The sequence below is a fragment of the Pollicipes pollicipes genome, unplaced genomic scaffold (genome assembly GCF_011947565.3).
Source record: "Pollicipes pollicipes isolate AB1234 unplaced genomic scaffold, Ppol_2.1 Scaffold_6686;HRSCAF=7923_pilon_pilon_pilon, whole genome shotgun sequence".
In the NCBI taxonomy this organism is placed as follows: Eukaryota; Metazoa; Arthropoda; class Thecostraca; order Pollicipedomorpha; family Pollicipedidae; genus Pollicipes; species Pollicipes pollicipes.
The window spans coordinates 46,069,805-46,089,353 of record NW_023596921.1 but is presented as its reverse complement, the minus strand read 5'-3'; the positions used below and the strand labels follow the sequence as shown (position 1 = coordinate 46,089,353).

Here is a 19,549-nt window from a genome sequence, read left to right as displayed (position 1 = left end):
ATGCCAGGTCAAAGAACCGATTTTCGCGAAAACCGCGCTTTTCAGCTTCACATCGTGTGCCATTGATGTGTGTCATTGATGCCCTACGGCGCACTCGGCTGCTGAGGCTATATTGCGTCGCCTGTCTCTCACCCTGGCAGGAAGGGCGGGCACCGCGGGGACTCGAACCCCGTACCCCTGGTTTCCCAGACGCGCAGTGGTTGACGCAGACGCGTTAACCACTACACTACTGGCACCCCTTACATCATATATGCGAAACCATGCCTCCTGCTGACACAAATCTTAACAGGCTTCTTCCCTGAAAACCTGACAAGTACTTGGGTTGGGGCCAACTCCAACTCCTGCACATCTCCCGCAATCAACGGAACCCAGCGCATCCAGCATGCTGCGCAACTTACCCCGTCCAGACGGCACCGCTGCTGAGCCGAGGAAAAGCGAAGGAGACGCCGGAATGGTGGCGCCCTCGCCGGACAGGCTGGGCTGCAACGAACTGAACCGGCTAGCCACGGATTTTATATCTGGCAGTGTATGTGGGACGGCTGCGGTCAGCCGACCGTGAGGTGGATTCACCGAGCACGAAGCTGGGGGGGGGGGGGGGGGTAAGGTAGGCACATGATGCAAGCAGTTGACGGCGACTCCCGGACCAGGGGAAGGAGAACACTCCGAAGGGGCTGAGAAACCGGTAACGCTCAAGTCGTTCACAAAATACAGCATCAGGAGGCAGTGTTTTCATTGGGCCGAGCGACCGGCGGGTAATGAATGCTGTGATTTTACCATCTGGCGTGCAAAACTTTGGCTAGACTCATCCGTGTATTCGTTCCCGGGGCTCCACAGATGTTGGTTTTGCTTTAAGCGTGAGACACTAAACGAGGCTTCCTCGACGATCGATACCGTTCAAATGGGAACTGAATTGGGCTCGGAAGTATGAATTAGAGTGTGGTTGCAAGAACGCAGCAATCAAAGACACGGAGGGTCGCAGAGGTGCTCGCGTTAAAGATGCCGCGTGTCGTTTGTTGGTATTTCATGACGCAAGACAATTTACGTTGGTTATGGACGACAAGACGTCTGTTGACAGTTAAAGCGCTAACGCAAAAGGAATGTTTGAATACATTAGTGAACGCAGGCAAGCAGCTGATGTCAGCAATCGAGGTCCTTTTCAATTGCACCGGCAACCCAACGGCAACGGCAGCGGCAAAAGCGTACTTCCCAGGGAGCAAAGCTTCTAAAAGGCGTCTCAATTATTCTAGAAACGGCATATGTAGGGAGTCGTTTGTCATTACCATTCCAACCTGAAGTAAACTACTTATAGAATTGCCTTTCCAAAATCACGCCAAAATAAAGGAGTGTTCCACACTTGTACGGTGTTTTGAACTGAAATAGTCATCTTGAAGATCATGCGGTGCATTTGGCATTCTTGTCCTTCTTATGTCCTAAACTCGTCTACTTTCTGAGATACACGCCCGCGAAGATAAGCAGAATTTTTCCGGGGGACTATTTCCAGGTTACCCCAAGCACCCATGACGTCAAAATAACGCCGGCCGAATTCCATTACATAGCCATGCGGGAATCAAGGCCACGAAGCGCATTTGCCGAGTTGTTCATATATGGTGTTCGCGAGCACGATTTCCACACATGACCGCCGTCAGCTGGCTCTCAATCAATGATGTGCAAGGTACGATGGCGTAATTAAACAATGGCGTATTGAGAAGCGCATTTTCCTAAAGACCAAAATGATGTTGTCTAAAGCAGTCATTTCCAGTTAAAAAGCGTACAACTGGGTAAAAGAGAGCTTGTTTCATCATATCTGACGCTAGATTTGATATCTCCAAATGCGAAACATTCCCGTTAAAGGAAGTGTCCTACTTTGGAAGATATCGAAGTTAACATTGGGTATGACGAATTATATCACTTATAACTTTTGCATACTTTTAGGAGGAAAAGGCTGTTCTAGAAAGCAGTTTCGCCTGAAATAAATATGCTCTGCACTGGCATTATTTGATTGCGTCATGGAACGTTTGTATGGCGTTGACGTGCTGCCAAACCAGCCACCGTTGCACTCACTTGAAGCACTTCAAGCCCATCGAGAGATGGCAGCACAGTGCTGAAAGTGTTCGCTGGGCCCAAATATTGTTATGTTTTCATGCTTTGACCATTTCTCATGGCTCCTTGCGTATTCATGCGAGTTAAGGATTTTTGTGTGCAGTTGCATGCTCTGCCGTGGCGCTTTTCCTAAGTTATCTGATGACAAGTCTTATTATATTGTATCACATATAACACAATAACTAGGCAAAAATGGATTTGAACGGCGTTGCTACGGCGTCATGCATGCCTGAATGGCTTCAGAAAATAGGCTGCACATCTTCCCGAGCAGGTATCTCAGAAACTAGACGGCTCTACGTCTTAAGAATGGCAGGGCTGTGTTTTAAAAGTAAAAATACACCCTCATCTTTTGACATCGTATGTCTGATCAAAACAAATGCAAGTTGTATAGCTCTGACGGTCGATTGGCCACATGAAGGGAATGCAAGGTGAACAAACGCGACCCCATTTACAGTGTTCCAATTTCAGGGTACCATTGGCAGGTCAAATGGACAACCACCTTATTGTCACAGTATGCCTTTATGCTCCTTAAAGAGGTGACAACTCTCCCTAAAAAGACATTGCAAGGAAGCGATTTGGCCGCCCCTGCACTGGGGGTTTTGGGGCGTATTTTTGGTAGTCAAAAGGCTTTGATTACATCTTGATAGGTGTTTACACCGCTCCCCAAAGTGACTCCGTAGAGATGGGACATTTGGGCGACTCATTTGGGCGACAGCGGGTTTTGGGGACAGTTGAGAGACAGCGGGTTTGGGGGGGGGGGGGCGTATTGCTTTTCTCAGTGAAGTTGCAAGTCATGCGCCATTGGATAAATATTTGACCGCACTAGGCCACGTAAAATGCCATTTTTCAGAAAAGCGGACTATTTCATCTTCACATGCCAATATTCACGAAGCTTTGCAGCATATCACAGTAAAACACGTATACAGGTGTCAGTTGTTTCCTTCTAGGTACTTTAGGATATATTTTTGTGTGCTTTAAGCAGATTTCAGTGATGAAAGGCGAGAAAGGAAATGTGAGTGTCGTATCCACCGCTCGTGATTGGCCCACAGTGGGTTTCCGACCACCACCCAGCCAGCAGAAGACTTGCTGTGCAACTCCTATAAAAGGAACGTTTTTTTCACAGAAACCACAAATGTCTGTTTTTGGTGTCAACATATGTGTAATGAGTGTCTCCAATTCTATCAGACATTTGTGCGCAAATACAATATCCTTCAAGCAGGCGATTTATTCAGCGATTTATTCAGCGACGAGTTCTGACTTCGCTATATAAATGGTTACGTGAGATGATTAATTATGGCACGAGAGACTATAAAATACCATCTATTACAATATCATGTGACCTTTCAGGTCAAAAGCGGAGTGAAAGGACCCCTAACTTCATATCAACAAACCCTTCTGGCCGATTTTAGCTTTTCAAGCATCGGAATACTCATAAGCGCAGGCAATAGACGCCGTAGGCCAGCATCGACGTGGCGGCGGAGGTTGAACGCACCGCAACGCTCGACACGGTTCTTCCTGCCCTCTGACGTCACCTGACCTTTAGTGCGGCCGATGCCATCAGTCGCAGGTCATACATATCTAGGGCAAACAGCGAGCGTCTTAACCGACTCAAACCCACCCCCACGGGTGGGAAGATCGGAAGATAGGCGCTCAAACCAACTGAGTCATCGGGACGGACAAATGTCGAAAAGCGCGTCGCCAATTAGGTGCTTCTGCAGGGAAGAAGACCATACAGCACCATGACTGGTCCGAACGCATCCCATACATGGGGCAAACCACCATGACACCAGCAACATCTACACAGTTATCAAAAATATACCATTCCCGACTCCGGTCGCTAACGCATGTGGTAGCCACCCCTCCACCAGCCTTATCTATCGGTCAGTCAGCACCCAGCCGTCCTCACTCGGCCCAAATCACAGGCACATGTCCAGCCGTCCTCGGCCGACGGCACCCTGGGCCGTCAGGTCCGCCCGGCCGCTTCACTGCTTGTGCTCGGCCAGCGCGCGCTCCACCTCGGCCATGCCGGCCAGCACCTGCTCCTCCATCCAGGGCAGGCCGACCACCTGCACGCCCAGTGGCTGACCTAGTGCGCCACGCGTCGCCTGAGAACGGCGACACCGTGGTTAGGTGCCAGATACGGTCGTGGTTAGTTGTCGGACACAGTCGCGGTCAGGTGTTGGACTGGGCACGGACACGGTCGTAAGCAGCTGCCAGACACGGTCGCGGTCAGCTGCCGGACACGGCCGTAAGCAGCTGCCGGACACGGTCGTAGGTAGCTACCGGACACGGTCGTGGTCGGCTGCCGGACACAGTCGCGGTCAGGTGTCAGATTGGGCCCGGACACGGCCGTAAGCAGCTGCGGACACGGTCGTGGTCGGCTGCCGGACACGGTCGTGGTCAGCCACCGGACACAGTCGTGGTCAGCTGCCGGACACGGTCGCGGTCAGGTGTCGGACCGGGCCCGGACAAGGTACCGGCCAGCCGAAGACACGCCCGGTGCGGCCTGGATCCACACGGCGGAGACGGTGAGGTGCCCACACAGGGTACGCGTTCAGTAGACACAAAGGCTGCAGTGCTGTTCGACGAGTTACATAACTCGTCAGTGCTGCGTGATCCAACGTCCCGGCTGCTTGTGTTGATGGCCTTTTATAGGGCTCAGCCACATCCCCTGCCTTCATCACATAGCTTAAATCACAGTCTTATTTCACACGGCCGCGCTCGCCGACGCGCTGCGGCAGGGCAAAAATAGCAGCAGAGTTGTAGATGCACTTATACACCAGTACAATACTGTGCTCAGCAAATGGACAACGTCGTGACTGATCATCCAAAAGACACAATAGCGGCTTTCACAGGTGCGTGTTCAGGACTGGACAGAACGTAATTGCAATAATAGAATTACAAAGTACAGAAGTCAAAGGCATCGTAACACATGCATGCATATATATATATATATATATATATATATATATATATATATATATATATATATATATATATATACATATATATATATATATATATATATATACATATATATATATACATATATATATATATATTATATATATATATACATATATATATATATATATATATATATATATATATATATCAAGATATACACTGACAGGGTGGTCGCCGCCAGGACCCCATTCGTACCATTCACACCGGGGAGAAGCTGATGAGTCCGCGATCCCTCACCTCGACCACCCAGCGCAGCTCCACGTGAGGGGTGGGGTACTCCTCCAGGGCGGTCTGGTCTTCAGCCGTCTCGTGACCCACGTTTACCACGCCCGCCGGGAAGTTCAGCACGTTGAAAATGGAAGTGTAGACACCGCCCACTGCCGGCCACATGGCGGTGATGTGTCAGTACGTTGGCAGCCGGCGCCAAGGTCCATCACTTACTGAAAACGCAGAAGGCCGACATGCCGACATGACGACAAGCCAGATGCGGGATACAGGCACATCGGCCCAGCAATCAAAACTCCAGGTACAACTCAGATCTTTGCAACGTCTTAAAGCAACTTGCTTCTCATAAGGCCACGTTATCTTCATAAAACCTAATTCCTGAGGGTGTTCCACTCACCCTGCCGGTGCCACGTCCAGCCCCCCCCCCCCCCTCCCCCACACCCATCCCATCCCATCCCATCCCATCCCATTCCATCCCATCCCATTCCATCCCATCCCATCCCATCCCATCCCATCCCATCCCATCCCATCCCATCCCATCCCATATCTCATCTCATCTCATCTCATCTCATCTCATCTCATCTCCTCATCTCATCTCATCTCATCTCATCTCATCTCATCTCACTCCACCCCACCCCACCTCCCGCACGCGCTCAGCCGCTGGCGCTCAGTCAACTGGCCCGGCCACTGGCCCGCAGCGTCACCCACCGACCAGATTGCTGATCATGTCATGCGGCGGCGCCGGACACATGAAGCCGGGCAGCACGAGCAGGTCGAGGCGGGCGGCGCGCCACTGCTTCAGAGTACGGTCGACCAGCTGATTCCAGGCGAGCTTCAGTTGCACCGCCTCCACCGTGGTGCCCGTCCAGGCTGTCGGGCCAGGGCAGAGGAGGCTGAACTGGACCGACTCCGACTCAGTGGCATGCACGAGGTCACTGTGAGCTGGTCAGCACTTGTTCGCTCCGGGCATGGTGCGTCTCACGGTAATTCTGCTCATTCGGCTTGACGTAGGCAATGTTCTAGCGAAAGGCTGGAGGCAGAGACGTATCGTTAGGGCGTTTTCTGAATGGCAGGGCGAGGTACGACGTGCAACGCTAGCGGCAATCCGAATCTGATCGCTTGTGACTTGGCGGTCCTCTTGAGGTTTTACAACATGACCACAGCGAGCTAACAAATATAAAAAACGACACGCTAGTGTCAGTAAGACTTTTATCAAGGACAGGTCAGAGAGGGTCACGGGTGCAATTAGTTTGGTCGACTCTGGATAAGTGTCTCGTGTCAGTGCGTGTCAATAACTGTCTTCGCAATGTCTCAACGCTGACAGGCGGTTGCGAACCTGACTCAGTCCGGTAACCTTCCGCCACGCCAAAACTCTAACATCTTATATATAAACTATATATATATATATATATATATATATATATATATATAAACAAAACTCTGTCATTCGCACAAGCTGACTCCGAAATCCGGACAAGAGTGAAGCGATGCACGGCGCTACTCGAGGCAAACGCCGTCCGTCGGTCCCCCACCCCTCCCTCCGATCGCTGCGGTTACCCTGGTCCTGGTCATTCCCCCGCGCTCTCACGGGCCCGGACACAGCAGCAGAGCGTGGGGCAGCTGATAAAAACCACGCTTTCTTTCGTAGAAGGATTCAGAATGCAACCCAGTCTTTACGTCCGCCGTTGTTCAAGCATGCGCGCGCACGCACACACGTACGCACGCACACCACACGCACGCACGCAAACGCAGGCCACGCTAGCGCACACACGCATACACACGCACACACGCACATGCTCCTTCACCCAAATTTCAGAAGTGATTGTGGCAGTAGCTTGAAATAACCCGAGCAACCAGCACAATTATGTGGGGCACATTGGTTGACTATGCCCCTGGTTGTCCAATCATTTGTTGATTTTTCCGTCACTCTCAGCAGCAGGCTACCCGACGGACGTAACCTTCCATCACTAAAATTGTACGCTCTAATAACATAGCGTCCGAAAACTCCAATCCATCCTGCCGTCCACGTGATGTCTGAGACCAACCTTTCAGTCGCGTCCCAAGGTAGCGGAAGTTGTTGCTGGTGCCCCAGGCGATGAGGACGCGCAGCCAGCGCGGGACGCGCAGCATGGCCACGAGCGTCTCGATGCTCTTGTCCACCTCCTCATCAGCGCTGCGGGGCGACGGCGGTTGGTGAGGGACGCCCGAAGCAAGGCCGTCCACCACTGACCACCACCGCCGGCGGTTGGCCCGCGCAGCCACTGGAGGGAGGGAGGGAGGGAGGTAGGGAGGGAGGGAGAGGGAGAGGGAGAGGGAGAGGGAGGGGAGAGGGAGAGGGAGAGGGAGAGAGAGGGAGAGGGAGATGAAGAGGGAGAGGGAGAGGGAGAGGGAGAGGGAGAGGAGAGGGAGAGGGAGAGGGAGGGGAGAGGGAGAGGGAGGGGAGGGGAGAGGGAGAGGGAGAGGGAGAGGGAGAGGGAGAGGGAGAGGGAGAGGGAGAGGGGAGAGGGAGGGGGAGAGGGAGAGGGAGGGAGAGCGAGATGGGGAGGGAGAGGGAGAGGGAGAGGGAGACGGAGGGGGGAGACGGAGACGGAGACGGAGAGGGAGAGGGAGAGGGAGAGGAGAGGGAGAGGGAGAGGGAGAGGGAGAGGGAGAGGGAGAGGGAGAGAGAGAGGGAGACGGGAGGGGAGGGAGAGGGAGGGAGATGGATGGAGAGGGAGAGGGGGAGGAGGAGGGAGAGGGGGAGGAAGAAAGAGAGGGAGATGGAGACGGAGACGGAGACGGAGAGGGAGACGGAGAGGGAGACAGGGAGAGGGATAGGGTAGAAGTGCTGCGATGCAGGATCCCTTTTTCATCCCCGTCACCAAAAGGTGACATGATTGTCAAAAATTGCGACGGTTCGCATGAGCTTCTACTCAGTATTCATCCATAAGGTGCCATCCTCACCTACGCCCAGTAACGCAGGAGGCCAAATCCACAGTACCATTGTCCACACCCCAATCGTCGAGAAACCCCCCATTGTCGCATCCCCCCCCAAAAAACAAAAGTATTCCGCTCGTCCGGTGCTCCCATTCGCTGTGTCCACACAACGCCTCCCCCCCCCCCCCCCCCTCCCCCCTCCACGCCTCCCTTCACAGGCGGCCGTCCAGTCCGAGCGACTGTACACGCACAAGAGCCTCCTACTTGACAGCCTGCCTCAGCCAGCTTACAGGCGGCTAGGTAGCAACCACCAAAGTGTGAGATGGGTCCCCTTGGTGGTGCTCCCGCTCAGGATGCCCCCCCCCCCCCTTCCCCCCCCCCCCCCCGCCCCTCCCGTGCATCCCTCCCTTCCACTCACACAGCGCGCGTCATGTAGACCCCCGTTATCCGGTATCACCGTCCGCATGATATATCCATGGCGGCGTGGTCCGCCTCCAGGTGGAAGGGTGCCGTCTCGTGGCCGGCCGCCTCCAGCGCCTGCACGGTCTCTGTCAGCACGCGCCGGCAGCCGGGCGTGCTCGGGAACGTGGGCAGGTCCGCCACGTAGCCGACCCGCCAGCGGCGCCGGCCGCCGGCCATCTGCGCGGAGCGACACCGACTGTCAGCCGTCGCCAGCGCCGACCAGCCATAGTGGCTGCCAACACCGGCAGGGCTCCACCGACCAGCCATAGTGGCTGCCAACACCGGCAGGGCCCCGCCGACCAGCCATGGTGGCTGCCAACACCGGCAGGGCCTCGCCGACCAGCCATAGTGGCTGCCAACACCGGCAGGGCCTCGCCGACCAGCCATAGTGGCTGCCAACACCGGCAGGGCCCCGCCGACCAGCCATAGTGGCTGCCAACACCGACAGGGCTCCATCGACCAGCCATAGTGGCTGCCAACACCGGCAGGGCCCCGCCGACCAGCTATGGTGGCTGCTAACGCCTGGCCATTTGCGCGCTTCGGGAAGCGCCAAGTGTGTGATCCGAAGAATGGGTCAGCTGGCCAGACAGGGAAGCAACGTCTGTATCAACGATGTCTCCAGCACACGCACAACAAAAGGGGCCCTCGATTCGAACCAACCAATATCTCACAATGTTACCACACCAAATCAACACCACTGGGTGTAAGCTTGACAGAGCAAATACCCCGTTCGATAGCCTGTGCTGGACCCGCAAACCCGTTAAAATCCAGCCAACGCCACTGACAGTCCCAGCCATGAAAGCCCTGCCAACGTCCACAGACAGTCCCGCCATTGGAACCCACCCAACGCCACAGACAGTCCCAGCCATTGGAACCCATCCAACGCCACCGAAGTCCCCGCCATTGGAAACCCAGCCACCGCCACCAACAGTTCCAGCCATTGGAACCATACTGACGCCACCGGCAGTCCCGCCATTGGAGCTGAGCCACCGTCACCGACAGCCGATGGCCGTCTGCCCCACCTGGCTGTTCCAGTAGACTCGCGGCACCAGTGGGTCCAGCCGGTACATGTCCGCCGCCTCGAGTGGCGAGGTCAGGAGCTCCATCACCTTCTGCAGGCCGGCTATCTCACGGCTGAGGAAGCCGACTGTGGCGCGTACTGTGGACACGTGACGCACCGTTAGGCGTCTGAGAAAGCCGACTGTGGCGCGTGCTGTGGGCACGTGACGCACCGTCAGGCGTCTGAGAAACCCGACTGTGGCGCATACCGTGGGCACGTGACGTGCCGTAAGGCATCTGAGCAAGCCGACTGTGGCGCGTACCGTGGGCACGTAACGTGCCGTCAGGCGTCTGAGAAAGCCGACTGTGGCGCGTACAGTGGGCACGTGACGTGGCGTGAGGCGTGTCGGCCCAACTGCAGCCAACACTACACACCTTTTATAGTGAGTGCAGAGGCGCGTGCGTCGAAGTAGTATGGGATGGTATTTTGGTTTCATGGGCGCGTCGGTTGGAGCGGCTATTCTGCGCCCATGACTTGGGCAGACGGTCTTCATTTCAGCGAGGCGTGCGTACCGTGCGTTAAGCGGTCTAAGTCGCGGAGCCTAAGTTAGGCGTACCAAAGTTAGAGTCAGACACAGTCACAGGGCATTAAGAGGTGATTAGATTGCATCAAAAGTTGCATGCATGATTAAATATAAAACGATCTTAATGTAAGCGACCGGTTCTTCCCAATGAAGGCGAGCAGAGACAGTCTCCACCGTGCGTGGGGGCCGAAATAACACTGGCGCTCAGCTTCTAGGTAAGGCCACTGCACGAGCACTTGGCCAACTGACAGTGAGTTACCGCATCTGGGACACGATGACGCTTGACCTCCGGACGGAAGAAAACCGTGCGCTGCGTAGGTGTGGCCGATACGGAGGCAACAGAGACTGACCTCCTCCTTCCTGCTTTTGTGGTGTGCGGAGGTCCAGTTAACCACTCTGTGCTGTACTGCCCTAAGCCTATTTCTCGCATCGCCATGGCTGTCTGTGCTCCCCTGGTCCCCAGATTGTTGCCCTTTTTCTTTCAGAAGGGCGGAAAGTAACTGTCAAAAGCAGCTGTTTAATATCAGAGTGTGGTGCGCGAGCAGAACTAGGTCGTGGGCCAGCTGCGGCCTCCTTGGCAGAAGTATCGGCCTTCTCACCACCAACCAGTCCTGGTACCCTAACAAAGACCACGCGCTTTTCGACCGAGTTAAGAACTATCACCTGTCGTCAGATCTTACTCAGTAGGGCTCGCTCAGCTTTCAGGTGCTTGATGGATGAAACAGTTGCCTCAACGGTCTGATGCGGTCAAACATAGCCCCCCCCCCCCCCCCCCCCCACCCACACTCGGTGTTCCTCCGCCCCAAACCAACGCTTCTCTAACTGCATAAAGTTCGGAAGTATAAACTGGGCGAGGCTGGGGAGTGCAACACCCTTCGCCCAGCCGCTGCAAATCAAACCACATCCTGCGCCTGCTTCCGCCTTCAAACCATCCGTGTATAAATGCACATTTCTGCCCGAAGCAAACACCTGGATCAGGTGCTCCGGGAAAAGGCTCTGATAATGCCTTTAACAGTCTGGCCTACGATTCGACGTAAGTTCTAGTGTTGGTTCACAGTGTAAACACTTGTTAGCACATGTTAAGTTCACAAAACTCATTGTGGGCGGGGGACAAGGATCAAAATTGTCAACAACAGCAACAACAACAAAAAAAACATATGCAGCGTTCGGTTCTTTTGACGCCAAATACACGCACACATTAGCATTTGTAGACACATATGCGTGGCTATCAAACGGAAGGTGGCATGCCGGTGCGAACACCGTTACATCACCGCCCTGCCGCAGAAGCGTCTGACCACACGCGACTGGTCTGACCAATCCACACAACACATCAGTTCTAGCTTTGGTGGACAGAGCCATTGAGAGAGACGAGACCAGACCCGCCGCACAGTCGTGCTCCGCCCTGCGGCAGAGACAGTGAGACGGACGCGCACGCGGCGGGCAGCGGCACCGGCTGGCGCTCTCACCTCCGAACGTGGCCGGCAGCACCGCGCGCAGACCGACGCAGCTGAAAACCACACCGACCGGCCGTCAGCCACGGGGCCGCGCCGCACACCCAGCCACATGGCCATCTGCGGCAGCACGGCACGCCGGCGTCATCTGTATCGGCCAGCACAAAAACGCCTGCCCAGCGAGGGCGGCGTGCAGATCCGGTCTGACAGCATCTGGCTAGCCCCGCGCTGCTTAGAAGTGACAATTGGCACGTACGCAAATGACTGGTAGCTTCGAATGACTCCGCCGGTTTTCACCAGAGACCGCGAGACAACGGCCCGGGTGGGGCAGTTTCACCTAAGTAGGCCCCGTGGTCATCTGCACACAAATCGCCGTCCCAGGCCACGCTCACACACGGAGAACTAGCCGCGATCGGCGCAGCAAAACGGCCTTTAGATCGCGGGGTGAGTTTTAATTCGGTGCATGATAATGCTGTCTAGCTCTGGCCCCGTTGTAACAGCCGATGTGCAGGGCTGGAAGCTCATGACCACGTCGGTTGGGCATGCGTCGGAGATCAAACAAACTCATGTGAAAAAGCTGGCCACTAGAAGGTACTCATCAAAACAAATGTGACTGATCTCTCACAAAGCCTCCAAAACACGGTGGAAAGGAAAGAAAATCCGTTTATCACATGATAGCAAAGCTGACAAGTACGGGGACTCTGTTCACCACTTGATAGTCAGGTAATGTGGCCCTGAGCTGCCACGACAGGGCTGTCACAGCAAGAGACCGTCTCTCGCCACGGACAGCCTCGCCTGCCGCCCCGCACGCCTGCCAGCAGACGCCGACTGACCTGAGGCGTCCGCAGGTGGGCTTGAAGCCGTAGCAGCCGGAGAAGAGCGCTGGCACGCGCACGCTGCCGCCCACGTCTGTGCCGACACCGAGGGGCGAGCCGCCGGCCGCCACCAGCACGCCCTCGCCGCCCGAAGAGCCGCCCGGTACGCGCCGGCCGTCGTAGATGTTGGTCGTGACGCCCCAAACCGGGTTACTGCAACCGAAGCTGCGAGGCAAGGATACATCGGGTTACTGCAACCGAATCTGCGAGGCAAGGGTACATCAGGGTTACTGCAACCGAAGCTGCGAGGCAAGGGTACATCGGGTTACTGCAACCGAAGCTGTGAGGCAAGGGTATATCGGGTTACTGCAACCAAAACTGCGAGGCAAGGATACATCGGGTTACTGCAACCGAAACTGCGAGGCAAGAGTACATCGGGTTACTGCAACCGACACTGCAAGGCAAGGGTACATTGGGTTACTGCAACCAAATCTGCGAGGCAAGAGTGCATCGGGTTACTGCAACCGAATCTACGGGGCAAGGGTGCATCGGGTTACTGCAACCGAAGCTGCGAGGCAAGAGTACATCAGGTTACTGCAACCGAACCTGTGAGGCAAGGGCATATTGGGTTACTACAGCCGAAGCTGTGAGGCAAGAGTACATCGGGCTACTGCAACCGACAATGCGAGGCAAGAGTACATGGGGTTACTGCAACCGAAACTGTGAGGCAAGGGTACATCGGGCTGCTGCAACCGAATCTGCGAGGCAAGGGTATATCGGGTTACAGTAGCCAAATTCCGGTGAGAACTTAAGGCCATGCGTCCCAGGTAGGGGTCACAAGGTGAAGCCGGGTAGGCACAGCCGAACCTGCGAGAAGCGAGTTAGGTTCAAAGGCAAGGGGTTCCGGTCACTGAGCCGGACCTGTGAAATGGGGGGGTCGAGGGTCGCAAGACCAAAACTCGACTCCAGGGGCGTAGCTTTACTCAGTTGGGAGGGCTGCGAACCACTTCCTCGAATCCTGAGAGGAAAGTGAGTGGAAATTCAGTAAGAAATCCTTTTAGGCGTATCTAGCGTTGGTTATAGCCACCTCGTCTAGCTCAACCCTTAACTTATTGTACTCGACTAGACTCCAGGTGGATTCGATGGAGGCGAGAAGAAAGGCATCAGATCTCTACCTATCTAGATGGTTTTGCCTTATCTGCAAGGAGGTACGTTACTAGACCCGAAGCAATTTTCGGTCAGGCGGCCGCCATCCGCCTCAACCACTTCTCTAGCGGGATTTTCGGACCCAAATGCGATAGAACGGCCGGCACTGCTCTACAATTTTCACATACGGCACGTGTGCCTACGTTTTTAACAGTTTCGGCGATATTGCAGGTGATCCGCAGGGAAGGGTGCTGTTAGACACGCGGCGACTCTCAGCCAAGCAGCCGCCACCCACGCGGAGCGCATGAAGAAAGCCAATTTTCGGACTGGAAGACGACAAGACGGTCGCACCTACTACTGCAGGAAGTTGTGCCCGTCAGGCCCCCAGTAAGCTCTTTGCATGCACGCCGAGCATTTGTTCTCCACCACATTGCTTTATAATGACATTCTGCACCTGCTCGAGCACGGCTTGTCGCCGCCTCTCCCGCCGGCCGGCCCGACTGCCGTTCGCCACCTTGTGTCGGCGGCGCGAAGGTTTCTTCATAGACCTTCACCGTAAGGTGGTGCATACGCACACGCACTAGCACGTGCACACGCACGCTAACGCACGCGGACGCGCGCACGTGTGGGTGCACACGCGCTGTCGTTTTCGCCCGGCCGGCGAGCGAGTGCTCACCTGATCATGGTCTGTGGGACATTGGTCTTGCAGAAGGGCACGCCGCCCAGGTCGATGAGCGTCTCTGCACGACAGGCGCCGAGCGCGACGCCGGCTGGCCCAGGTGCTTGGCCAGCCCGGCTGTTGAGTCGTAGCCCTCCAGGTCGACGCAGTCCTTCACGCTGAAGGGAAGGCCGTGCAGAGGGCCGCGCGCCGCCGCCGGCAGGCGGTCCAGCACCGATGCCCGGCTCTAGCGACATCGGCACCAGTCAGCGGCAGAGTGCCAGGTCACGAGTACCAGCACAGGCCAGTGTGCAGCACTGTCACAAGTCACAACTCATTGGTCAGGTGTGCCATTAAGCAAATTTAGTCACTCAATCAGGTGATTAGTTTATTATTTCACTTTTGGTAGTCAGATCTGCACCGCATTGTCATTTGCCCTGTGTTCATCCTTCCCTCACGACATTTAAATAATTATGATGACTTTGAATTGAAGTGTCAGGAAACATCATCTTGATTAATGAAAGCATACAGGTGTTAAACATTGCCATTATAGTACAAGTCTCACCTCAGCAGTTGCAACAAACTCTGTAACACAGTTGTATTTTGCTGATGCTTGCAGAGCCTGAAAATAGTGCATGTATGTCACACAAGAAAGTACAAAGTCAACAAATTATGTCAAATGTTCAACAGCACATCATCCTCAGATGGGTACACTGCAAATGGAAACATCTACAATCAATGGTCTCAGACAGAGCACAGAAATACACCCACCAGAGCTTAGAAATACACTTGCCAAACACTCACCTTGGCCTGGTAAGCTCTGAGTACCAGGACGGCCTTCAACTGCCCCACCTGCAACTGTTCTATCAGTTGCAGCAGAGGCAGCTCCAGGATGTCCATCCTCTCCTCGGTGATCAGGTTACCATCAACCAGAAGGTGTTTGGTCAACTGGACACGTCGCTGCCGCTCCAGCTCCAAACGCCGCTCGACCCGTGCGTAGTACTCTGGCTGCCAGAGATGTCACAATCTCAGCACTGAGCCTGGGCATAGCAGGCCGCCTGATGGGGTCACATAACTTGCCTTGGCTTGTGGGGGGCTTATTAGGCTGTGTCACCGAGCTGGCTACAGCAAGGAACTTTGAAACCTTAAATAGATGTTAACATTAGTGAAGCATAATATGTGGCAAAGAAAAATGGTAATACATAATGCTTTTCCGTAGGCTGAATGCACCTTCCAATAATAAGCAAAAGCCATAGTTATGCAATAACTGGCATTTTCACAAGGCCTTACCTTTGCTGAATTTCTCTTCTTCAGCCACCAAAGCAGGGTCATTCCTGATATAGCAGCGCAGCTTGCACCCACAACCCACAAATTCCACATGGAATCTGTCATGGTACTCATATAAGCTGAAGATTCTTGGTTTTGCCAGAGCTGCTGGTTCTGGTGAAAAATCAAATGGTACTTGGTGATATTTGCTACACAATCATAATGATTACCTGTGTCAAAAACTTAGCACCAATCATTTTGATATAGGGTGGCCAGTGGCCTTTTCATCACTTAGCTGCTTTGCACTGATAAATTACTCATTGGTCTGCCTGGCTAGCAGAGGAACAGTTTGAAGTTGAGACAAATGTGTATGATATCTTATGTATGCATATTGCTGGCCACTTAGCATCCAGCCTGCAAAACACGGCATATTTTGATGAGGTTTCAGGGCAGGATTGAAACAAGAATTGAGGTCATGGTAATGAATCACACTTTAAAAATCATTCCACTTCTCTTTTTTCAAATTTAATTTACTTCTTTTATAACAATAATGTTGTCATTATTATGAAAGCGGGGCATCATATCATCTTTCCTCATGGATATGATAACCATGACAACAAAGATGGGTATGATATGTTGGCAAACAACTTTCACAGTTTGCAGTTAATTTTGTACAAATGGTCTCATGCTATGTATGCCATACAGAAAGCATACAATGCCTGCATTGCAATAACATATGATTTTTTTCCACAATACTGAATAATACTACCATGTGTATATCCCTGAGAAGAGGTGTTATGCATCAGGATTATACACCCTCCAAAATGAGGCTGGGACTAAATGGATAGCAAAGCCTGCTGGCAATCCCTTGCTCCAAGCCTACAGGACAGAGCAGAATGATACATTTGCCAATTGACACACCATGGTAATGGTCAAATCACTTCGCACACAACCCCACGCTATGCGCTTATGGGACCAACAACACACAACCCTCCTCAGCTGATGCGCTCGGTCAGGGTGTACTTTCCCACCTAACGTTAGAAAAAATCATGGTACACCATCTGCTGTGTTTAAGGCAGGACAGATTGTAAATAATCACAAAAAAGGTAGATTCATGCTCTTACCTTCAAATTTTTTATGATTATGATGGCGAGCTCCCGAGCGCCGCACACACACAGCAGCTACGACCCCGGCGCCATTACTGCATGCGGTCACAACATTACTGCGCATCAAGCAGCATCAAGAACCACAAAAATGTACCGGGCCAATGTAGCAAGAATCCATGCGCAGGAACAGCGCTGGGAATTCCAGGCGATGGGGTGTGTGCGGCGCTCGGGAGCTTGCCATCGTAGTAATTGAAATTAGAAGATAGGAGCATGATTCTACCTGTTTTTAGATTATTTATGATATGTGCTGCCTTAAACAGGACGATTGGTGTGCAATGATTTTTTCTAACATTAGGTAGGAAAGTACACCTACACCGATGTGCTGTAGTTGACACTCTTCAGTTTTCTCAACATAGTGAGCTTGGGTTAAATCAAAGGCCACCCAAAATTTGAAACCAATCCAGTTGTCATGGTTCACAATCTATCCATTCCAGACATCGTCCAGAAATCCGAAAATTGTGATGGAAATCTGCACGCAACCACTGTGTCGTTGAAACCGATTTCTGTCCTGAAATGCTTTCCGTCAGTTTTCATCGGCGTACCGAGTTGTCCGAGAAGCAGCCTCAGGGTAGACAACCGCACAAGGAAGACTACAAAGAACAAACAACAAATGATGAACAATAAAAACAGATGCAGCAATGACCAACACGCCCACCCAAAGCCCTATAACGCTGCGCTCAACAACCACGCGCTGCCCACCTATCTTTCTGTTTTTTAACAGTGTGTGTTTGACTCCGTCGCGTATTAATTGTAGCTTAATCATATTGATGCTCCCACATTACTGCCATATTAAGGGAAACATCGGGTTGTCCAAAAAATGTGCAGCGGACGGGCTAGTTCTGTTGGCACCAGACTCTCATTTCACATTCATATTTAGGTCCATACCAGATTTCAGCGTACACTTCTGATTGACCTGAAATATAGCCTGATGACGCAGTTGAGTCCTTTGGCTATCATGAGCACAGATCTAGAACCGGCTACCGCCCAATTACCGCGACACAGCCTGCATCGCACATCATGATAAAAAAGCGAACCCCTTTAATTCTCTTGAAAATCGTTGTGCAGATGGATTTTGACTTCTTGATTGCCGTGAACACAAAACCTAAGACCAGTACACCATATCCGAAAGGTTACAGCCTTTCAAGGTCGCTCATTCGAATGCCGATGTCGCTAAAAAGCGCGTTTTATTAACATTGGCTCAGCTTTTAATTCTAGATCTAGCGGACTTAGAGGGTTGCCAGCAATTTTGCATACAGATGCTGCCCATTCTTCTGAGCACAATGAGCACAAAACCTAAGTCGGCAGCTCGCTCCACGATGAGGCAGCACGGTAGCAAACCACCTCCGATTGGCCGAGAGTTTGCGCCCCGGCAGAGCTTCAGAGCTCCGGTCTCCGATGAGCGGGTGGCCCGGCGTGACGCCACGAATTAACACAATACACACGACTGCACACACGAAACAAACACATACGCTGAATCGTAGCGGCTGAGTTGGTTGTGAAGGGTTTTACGTACTTTAAGCGGCGGCGAGTGATCGGGCAGCAGAGCGTCGTCAGGGTATGCTGCCACTCGACAAACTGGTTTGTGACAGTGAAGGCCATTTGTAAATAAGCTAAGGAGCACCGGCCTGGCGATGCATCCCTGGGGCATACTGAAGCGGACCGGTGAAGTCGTCGTACCGCCTCTCGCCAGCCAGCGGCTTCTGATCATCCGGATAGCTTCGGAACCATGTTGGGTTGATTCCGTACCATCCCAGCTTAACGGGATGCTATCGTCAACCGTGTCAAATGCTTTGCTGAGGTCGGCGGTGTTAACTGGGGAAATCTCGCCGCGTTCTGAGTTGTGTTTGATTCATTCGACAGCGCCGGGCACGGCGTCCTCGGTGCAGTGGCAAGGCCTGTCTGCATATTGGTCATGAAATAAATTACTGTGGTTATGCAGATACCGAGAGAGTTATTGCAGACAATATTCTTAGCTCTTTTGGACAAGCAAGACGGCAGGGAGGTCATGAAATATTTAGAGGGCATGTGTACGTCGCCTTTCGCTTTGTAAATGGGGACCACCTCGGCAGTTTTCGACCCATCGGGAACAAATGCCCTTTGTCACGGCAGCGTTGACAACGCGCTACATACGGCGGCCTATCGCTGCGCAACACCTCTTGACTGACCCCACCAACACCCCATCCAATCACCAGCTTCAGAAGAGTTCATGCGTCACACAGCTCCCGCCAGCTCCGGTAGGGTGGCTGGCTGGGGCTGGAATGGCGCCGAGACGACGGTAGGCGGTCGCCGTTCCCGACCAGCTATTTTCAGGTTGTGCGCGATCCGGGAGCCCACCGACGGAGATAACTGGTTGAAGCGATTGCCCTGGTGCAAGAACCTGGTGAGAATTCGTTGTTCTGCGTGGCTGGTGGTTTGGGCTGAAAGTGCTGAGCCGGAAGGCGTCAAGAGGTGGGACCAAAAATATCGGCCGTTGGAACTCAGTGGCTGGCGGCCGAGAAGTTATCCGCAATTCCGGACCGGGTTCCGGAAGCGGCAGAAGTCCTCTCGAGACTCCATGCCTGGTCTGGTCCCGAGATCTCGCCAGGCCTGGTACGTTTTGTGCCGCCCAGACGTGACCTGGCGCAGCTCAGGACCGTCTATAAGCCATGGGCAGCCCCCCCCCCTCGGCGGCACCGAATGGTATGGGCTGGACAGTGCCGATCTATGACCGTACACCATATGTATGGTGACACGGCATGCATGGTGACCCAAGATCACCATGTTCTGCAATGGACAGGTTATCGACCATGGCGCA

General features: G+C 53.4%; 1 protein-coding gene across 1 annotated transcript; it reads right to left on the bottom strand.

Annotated features, from left to right (window-relative positions):
- Positions 1-3,319: 3,319 nt before the first annotated feature.
- LOC119108431 (fatty-acid amide hydrolase 1-like) lies at positions 3,320-17,420 on the bottom strand. Its single transcript, XM_037232002.1, is given in 14 exon segments — positions 3,320-4,205; positions 5,305-5,444; positions 6,001-6,162; positions 7,338-7,465; positions 8,666-8,847; positions 9,693-9,829; positions 11,720-11,760; positions 12,538-12,744; positions 14,342-14,406; positions 14,409-14,570; positions 14,889-14,945; positions 15,128-15,331; positions 15,614-15,763; positions 17,298-17,420. Coding segments are annotated over 13 exon segments (1,719 nt in total). The 5' UTR covers positions 15,725-15,763; positions 17,298-17,420; the 3' UTR covers positions 3,320-4,082.
- Between the last annotated feature and the right edge of the window lie 2,129 nt (positions 17,421-19,549).